We start from the raw sequence: 8,025 nt of genomic DNA, 5'->3' as shown, positions 1-8,025 counted from the left end.
GGAGTTATGCATCGTCAGAGGCTACCAATGCATGCATGAGTCACAGAGCTCAGGGAAACATGTCTTAATAATCACCTATTAAAACTGGCTAAGGTCGGAAAGTTTTCTTCGCTTGATAAGGTATTAATAAACCTTTTTTAAGCCATGCGCTACCAGACAGGAAGGTACTCAGCTACCCGTTAGCATCCTGCGTCCTATCAGCGCTCAGAGCCTCGATCAAGGTCACCTACCAGGCGGGAGGGGGAACCAGAAATGCGTCGTACGGACTTTTTCCCTTCAATTCTACTTACGCGTCGCGTTTTCGCGCGCTTGAAATTTTTCACTTTTCATTTGATCGCGAAAAATAGATATCGTCATTTAAAAATCTAAAAGCGTGAAATACGTACTCCAGGAGTAATAATCTTTCGATTTAGGCAATAAAAAAATAATAGGAAACCACCCTATTGTAAAAAGTGCTACTACGCTATCGATAAATGTCTAACAGTAGTGTAAAAATTGTCAGTGGCTGCTAATCTCCGTTGTTCACCGTAGATATGACATTTCACGATCACGCTATTGAAATAAAAACTGTGTGTGAAGTTTGTTATTCCATTATTTCAACGAATAGTAGTGAGAAATGTCACCTGTGTCACTTGTGTGGGATAATTTAAGGGTTTAAATCAGTGAATAAATAGTTGTATTCATCATAACGAGTTCTGTTATTGTAAGTTGTACGTGATGAATATAAGAATGTGATAGTGACATCCAGTTTTTGATAAGAGTATTTGCCTATTTCCCACTATATTATTATGGTATATGCTAGTATATTGTTTATGGATTTACCTATATTATTGAAATAGGTTGTAGCTTGTGTGTGTGTTGGCAGCGGAACCGATTCGCGATCTCACATGTGGATTGTGTGCAGACTGTTTTGCTGTGAATTCGTACCGTAGGACGGATAGGACTACCTTCTCCGTTAATCCGGCGTTGCCAAATTCAACAGCACAGCTTACTCTAATGTCAACAGCACAGCTTACGATCGTTATCCTCCAGTATTACAAGTTTCTTTTACAACTCGATTTGCCGCCGACGTATAGCAATAATTTGTCTTAAGAAATTCCTTGAGGGTCCTGGCATCAATTTTTGGTGTCCTAAAAAAAGGCTGGTGTCCTAACACCCCATGCCACACGCCTTTTAGGCGGCTTGCGGGGTATTATGTAGACGTAGATAAATTTCAGGTGTACTATTCGAACGAGTGGCAACGTTATCATCCATTTTTCTGATAACCAAAACACACGAAGTGAAACGCTTGTACTTCATCATCCAGATGCCGCATTATTATTATCCCAAGTAATAATCTAGGCACAATAGCAATAGGAAAACTTTCCCAAGAATAACAGAACAAAATAAAGTGACGATGAGCGGCTAAATACTCCCTCAAAACAAATTTTACACCATGCGCTCAGCGTATTTCCCTACTCCCTACGGTTGTTTAGGCACCTATGACGTCACGCCTGGCCTCGGCAACGCTCGGGTGTCTTCGCGCAGTGGTCGGCTCAGAGAAATTTTTCTCGATTTTAAATGCAATTTTTTTATTTCTTTTGATGTTGAATGGAGAAACTGAAGGTATTTTTGCGAGCTAATGTATCCATTTGACTTATTCAAAATAGTTTTTAGAGCAATCTACGACCCATGCAAGTTCCTCATTAGCATTAGCTTTCTAAACCCCGCTACTTACACGAAAAGAATTCAGAGCTACAGATAATTGTTATTTCATAGGATTGCGGTGTTTTTGTCTGCTATTGAGGGTGATGGATTTTCAGCAGGAAGAGAATCGGACCATCGAAGGACGGATAGGACAACCTTCTCCGCTAATGCGGCCGGAAATCTTTCTCCCTCGCCTCAAACGGTTTATTAATATCCTGCAACAATTTCTCACTGGTGTTAATTGCCCCACTTCTCTTAAATGCACCTCATATACGAGCAATAATATTCTATGGTTTGAAAGAAAACGCGCCATATTGAGAAAATACAACAAAACACTGTCGAGATACGCACTTTCTCCATGGGAGAAAGAGATACGTCGGGCTCTTGAGGGGGACGTAACTGAAGCGCCCGTCTGGGGCGCCAAAGGCGCTTGAGGAGGCTTACGGACTTGGGTCGAGAGACTAGTACTCTCCCAGGCGACAAATAGTCTCCTTTCTCCGGCGGGGCGCCCTAGAGACTTGGGGCGGGCGACAACTCTCGCGCAGGCGCTTCACGAATCTCCTTTCTCCCATTTTCGGGAGAGAACAGAGTTACAGACTTGCCCTCCTGGTTGTACGCGCGCACAAGGTCAACGGTGGAAAACACGCGGTTTCCGCGGAGGTTGTGGGCAAAGTCTGCAATATGCGGAACTGGATATTGGTCAGGTATCGTCCGGGCGTTGAGAGCCCGATAATCACCGCAGGGTCTCCACTCATCCCCCTTCTTCGGGACTAGGTGGAGGGGGGATGACCAACAACTCTCGGACGGGCGCGCCGTACCAGCGCGCAACATGTCATCAAACACCCGCTTAGCGACACGCTGATGATCCGGTGCGAGTCTTCGCGGTCGGCAAGAAGTGGGTGGTCCGGCTGTGGTGCGAATGTAGTGCACGGTAGAATGTAGGGGATCTCTAGGGGCACCAGCTGGGCGCGTAATATCCGGGAAACAAGCGAGAATGCGGTGAAATTTGTTGTCGCTGCTTACCGCTTTGACGTGTGGGAACGGTTCCCGCACGGCTTTACCGCTCGCTTTAAGGTGGGTGGTGCCGTCGATGAGGCGTTGGTTCCTCATGTCCACTAGCAGTCCGTAAAAACGGAGAAAATCCGCACCAATGATGGGTTTGGACACGTCCGCCACCACAAAGCGCCAATTGAAGTCCCGCCGGAGGCCAAGGTTTATACATAAATCCAGCGCTCCATACGTCGGGATGACACTTTCGTTCGCAGCGAAAAGTTCATAAGTGGACTTCGTACGGGGGCCTCTCACTAGAGCGCGAGGGTATACACAGAGGTCCGAACCCGTGTCTACAAGGAATTGCCGCTTAGTGCTCGCGTCTGTGACAAAAAGGCGGCTGACATTCGGGCGGTAGTCGGTGGCCGCGTTCACCGACGGCCCTATAGGTTTCCCGCCGCCGTGTAAGAACACGGGGATTCGCAGCGGTGAGCCTTCTCTCCGAAGGTATAGTGGTACCAGCACATGTCCGACTCCCTATGACGGGAGCGGCGGCGAGGGTTCCCCCGGGAATGGCTGCGGGACCTCGGGCGGGACCGGTTATCCGTAGGACCGGAGATTTGCGCTGTGACGGCGGTGGCCATGTTTGTCATCTGCGTCATCAGGGCAGCGACTTGTTTGGTTAGTTCCTCTACCCGCTGGAGGAGGGCGTCGTTATCGGCGGGGGCGGTTGCGCTGGCCACTTGGGGGTGGGGGATCACCTCGTGCACCTTATCCGCCAAGGCGGAAAGCGAGTCTAGGTCCGCTCCGCTCTGTACGGACAAAATGGCGTGCATGTTGGCGGGAAGGCGATTGACCCAAAGGGTGCGAAGAAAAGCGTCCGGAACGACGCCGCCTGCGAGGTTGCGGAGCTGGCGCAAAAATTGAGACGGCTTTAGATCTCCCATCTCTTCATGCTCCAGGAGCTGTCGGATGCGCTGCTCCTGCGATGCCGTCAAGCGCCTGATAAGTTCCTCTTTTAGGCGGACGTATTTGTCTTGGGCGGGAGGGGAAGTAATTATGTCACTCACTTCCGCGGCATATTTATGGTCCAATTGTGACATAACGTAGTAAAATTTAGTGGCATCCTGGGTGATGCCGTTAAGGTGAAACTGCCCTTCCACTTGCGCGAACCATACCGCGGGATCCTCGGGCCAGAATGGGGGCACACGAATACTGATTCGGTCGACGGACGCGGCTGAACCTCCCTCCATTTTTGCAAGGGGAAATAAAAAATAATGGCGAAAATACAGGTCACAAACACACACAAAAATAAAACGGCGCACACGGTCACTAGGGGGAATAAGACGGCCCACGTGGTCGTTAACTTTATCGGGGATCTCGTCGGGGTCACCACTGTAGGCCCGATGTACCGGGGATTAAGGTGTAAACATATTCCGAACACGCATTAATGTAAAGGGAGTTTATTGGCTCCAAGAAAAGAAAATATATTTTACAATACACTGTGACACTGTTAGTTATGAAGCACTGACACTCAGCCGACACGCGCGTAAGTCCTTATCACCAGTCCTCTCTCTCCGTAGAACTAACTGTACTTTCTCGCGCCCCTGGCGTGGCGCTCCTCATCCCTCTATCTGCGAGCCCTTAAATTACTTGCTGGAGACTCGCACAGGGGCGCCACATGCCCCTCCCAGACAAAAATCCTGGATCCGCCCCTGGACACCATTGTGGAGTTATGTTTTCTAATCTTGGCGATTCATAACGCAAGTCCAGAGTCATGGAACTTCTTTCGTCTGTCACTGACTAGACAAGGGAAAAACTCCACAAAGCAAGAATAATTACCACCAGGAGAATAAGTTGTATCAAAAATTATATGTTTTGAATTCCCTGACGCCAATGGTCCAGGTTAATGTTAAGACTAATTGCTTAAATGGTCAAGTGTGTTAAGGATCATAAGTATTTACGCACATTTATAAGTTTCATCTTGAGAAAAGATTCTGACACGAACCGTGCCGTCTGAAGTTGGCGTGGCCGAGGCCAGGCCAAATTCAGACGGCAGGCCGACCGCAGCCGAGTGAGGCGGGATTTTTCTCCATTGTCAGTGAGACAGGGCGACAGCCGTGTGTGCGGACGTGTGTGCGGATCGCTCCGTTGAATTCATTTTCGGCCGAGTTTACCGAAGGCGAGAGTTTTCCTGCACGGCGTTTGCCTCGGCATTCGCCCGGGCTCGAGCTCGGGAAGAACCGATTGTGTTCTGTTTTTTATTCTCGCGATCGCGAAGCGCTGAAAAGCGCTAAGTTTTCGAAGTGAAAAGCATCTGTACGAGCGCGGAAACGCGAACGACAACTTATCACGATGCCGAAGGAAAGAATTAATACTATTAAGATGAACTTTAACGCGACAACGGACATCACCAGTTACGAGGTGATGACGTTCATGTCCGAAGAGTTACAGCTACAGGAGGAAGACCTCATAGGTCTTCAATTCGGCCCATTCAGGAGGACAGCCTTCCTGAAAGTCCGAAGTGAGGAGATTTTGCAGAGGATCCTGATGGACAACCCGGGAGAGCTGCCCTTCCCCTCGAAGAGGCAGAAAAGAGGAGTGGCAACGATGGAGCCTGCAGCCAAGAGTGCAGCGTATGTTCGGGTATGCATGCTCCCCTTTGAAGTTACAGAGCGCGAGGTGTGTGAGGTGATGAAGGATTACGGGAAAATCTTATCGTACTTAGAGGCGAAATGGGGGGGGAACATAAGTTTAAATTAAGAAACGGCAATCGAACCGTTAAGGTGATAGTGGAAAAAAATATTCCCAGCTACCTCAACATAGCAGGTGAGCGGGCGATTATCCACTACGAAGGGCAGATAATTACCTGTTCCAGGTGCGGGGGTACAGATCACCTTAGGGTTAACTGTCCCAACCTAATTACTCCGATAAAACGGGGATATAGTGAAGCAGTTAAAGCGATAACAGAACAGGACTTAATGGACATAGAGGGGAGTCACGCGCAGTTAAAGGAATTAAAGGAAAAGGAAGGTGACGACCTAGAGACGAATGACTCAGTAGTGGCTGAAACTGGGTCAAGGGAGGGGAGGACTGGTGAAGAAAGTGGAAATAAGGGAGGGAGTGAAGGAAAAAAGAAGAATAGACGAGGTGTGCGCGGTGCGAGGGAAGGAAGGGAAAGGTCGTCGACGGGCAACAGTGAATCAGCTGAGAGCTCAGACGATGAACGTGTGCGGAATAGTGAAAAAGCCCAATCTGTGAAAAAATTCAAAGCGGAGAATAAGCAAATAATACTCAAATCGAACAACAGTGAAAAGCAGGTCCCTGTAAACCGCGTGGCAGATAAACAAAGTGAGGGGAGGAGTTAATAGTGTTGAGTGAAGCGGAAGAAAGGCCCAAAAAAATAGAATGGGGTTAAGTGAGGGAAACAACAAGGGAATGGATGCGGAAGTCCTTGCTGGGCCGCCCGCAGCCGATGACCCGGCGGATAAGCCAAGGATGGTCGATTTCAGTCAAGGAGAGCGACCCGAAAGTATGAGTGAGGAAATAGGGGAGGAAAGTAAAAGCGAGGACGATCGGGGTAAGGTAACGGGAACAAAGAAGAGGGCTAGGCGGAAGGGGAGGGACAATGCTTCTACGTCTTTTACGAAAGAATATTTTAGGAAAGACTACAGCGCAGAAGTCACGGGAGTGAAGAAAACGGCACTACTAAATAAAAAAATACTTAAAAATGACATGTAAAATAGCAACTCTAAATGTATGCGGAATAACCTCGAAAAGAAAAATCGAACAAGTCTTTCTATGTTTTCAACAAAACAATATCGATGTCCTATTGTTACAAGAGGTGATACCATCAGAATATTGGTTGAGAAAGGACATTAAGGTGCTAATAAACTCGCAAGGTAAACGCGGCACAGGCCTTATGTTTAAAAAAAATCTGTGTTTAAAAAATGATTTTTATATGGCCGATGGCCGCATTCTAATAGCTGACTTTTACATGTTTAAGATTATAAATGTGTATGCCCCATCTGGGAGTAAACTGGCGGCAGAAAGGAGAGTATTCTATAATGAAATATTATGTCATTATATGTATCATTTTCAGGAAAAGTGTATATTAGGTGGTGACTTCAATGCTATAGTAGATGTTAAAGATAGCCTGAACAACCTGGATAGAGTTATCTACCCAGTGAATACGGACTTGAAGAAATTGTTAACTGTCTTCGATGCTCTAGATGTAAATGACCTAGTTTTAGAGGAATATAGAGTCAAGTATACACTAATAACTAACAACTACGCGACGAGAACAGATCGTTTTTACATAAAAAATAAATCAAACATCAAAATAACAGGTCAAGAGTCATTCCCTGTCGCATATAGTGATCACAATATTTTAATATTGTCCTTGAACAGTAATGATAGAACGAACAACATAAAGGGGAAACATAAAGCTAGAGTCAATGTTAATCTTTTTAGCAATGAGGAAATAGGGCTTGAATTTAAGCAAAAATGGACTGAGTGGAGGAATAGATATAAAAATTTCAATCCCGAAAATAAATGGGAAGTATTAAAAATTAAGGCAAAGGAATATTTCATAGCCAAGGAAAAAAAGATATTATGGGATTTAAATACAAAGATAAAATTCTATAGGGAGGCATTAAAGGATGTTCTGATGTCCTCCACTGACACAGGCGAAATATTCAAAATAAAACAAAAGATCCAAAATCTAGAAAAAGAGAAAACGGATTTTAAGACATTCAAAAATTGTAACGACTATGTGGAAGGGGAATTGTCTTCGCTTTTCCACCTGGTAATTGGGAAAAAGAAAGCAAAGGAAACCAAGATAGAATGTATCGAATGCGAAGATGGAAATCGGGTATTGACAGAGGGGAATGAAATAAAACAGTTTATTTGCAAATACTTTAAAGAAAATCTGGAACCGGCACAGACGGTCAATCAAGGGAACTTTACAACTAAATTGCAATTAACAGAGGAAGGAAAAGAAAAAGTAAGTGAAAACTTTGGGTTTGAGGAAATGAGTAGAGCAATCAGGGAACTAAAGAAAGGAAAGGCTGCGGGAAACGATGATCTGGGTTCAGAATTTTACTTAAGCTTCAGCGATTTAATTTCTCCGGAGTTGTTTGATTGTTTTTTGTTTTGTTTGTCACATGGGAAGCTTACAAATTCGCAAAGGGAGGGAAAAGTTATCCTCATTCCCAAAATTGCAGTGTCAAAACAAATAACGGACTACCGTCCAATAACTATTCTAAACACGGACTACAAAATTTTCGCGAAAATTATAAAGAATAAACTAATGAATGTGGCCGAAGAGATAATACACCCATTGCAGTA

At 45.6% G+C, this 8,025-nt stretch overlaps 1 protein-coding gene across 1 annotated transcript; it reads right to left on the bottom strand.

The window, feature by feature from the left end:
- Nucleotides 1-3,119: 3,119 nt before the first annotated feature.
- LOC124154320 lies at nt 3,120-3,929 on the bottom strand. The gene has a single exon (XM_046527985.1). The coding sequence runs from the start codon at nt 3,927-3,929 to the stop codon at nt 3,120-3,122; it is 810 nt and encodes a 269-aa protein (XP_046383941.1).
- Between the last annotated feature and the right edge of the window lie 4,096 nt (nt 3,930-8,025).

The sequence above is a fragment of the Ischnura elegans genome, chromosome 1 (assembly GCF_921293095.1).
Source record: "Ischnura elegans chromosome 1, ioIscEleg1.1, whole genome shotgun sequence".
In the NCBI taxonomy this organism is placed as follows: domain Eukaryota; kingdom Metazoa; phylum Arthropoda; class Insecta; order Odonata; family Coenagrionidae; genus Ischnura; species Ischnura elegans.
The sequence above is the reverse complement of the archived record's forward strand: the minus strand, read 5'-3'. Positions and strand labels throughout refer to the sequence as shown.

What these genes read in the sequence shown, in the direction of transcription:
- LOC124154320 (XM_046527985.1), bottom strand. Translation starts at nt 3,929, where the DNA reads ATGGAGGGAGGTTCAGCCGCGTCCGTCGACCGAATCAGTATTCGTGTG.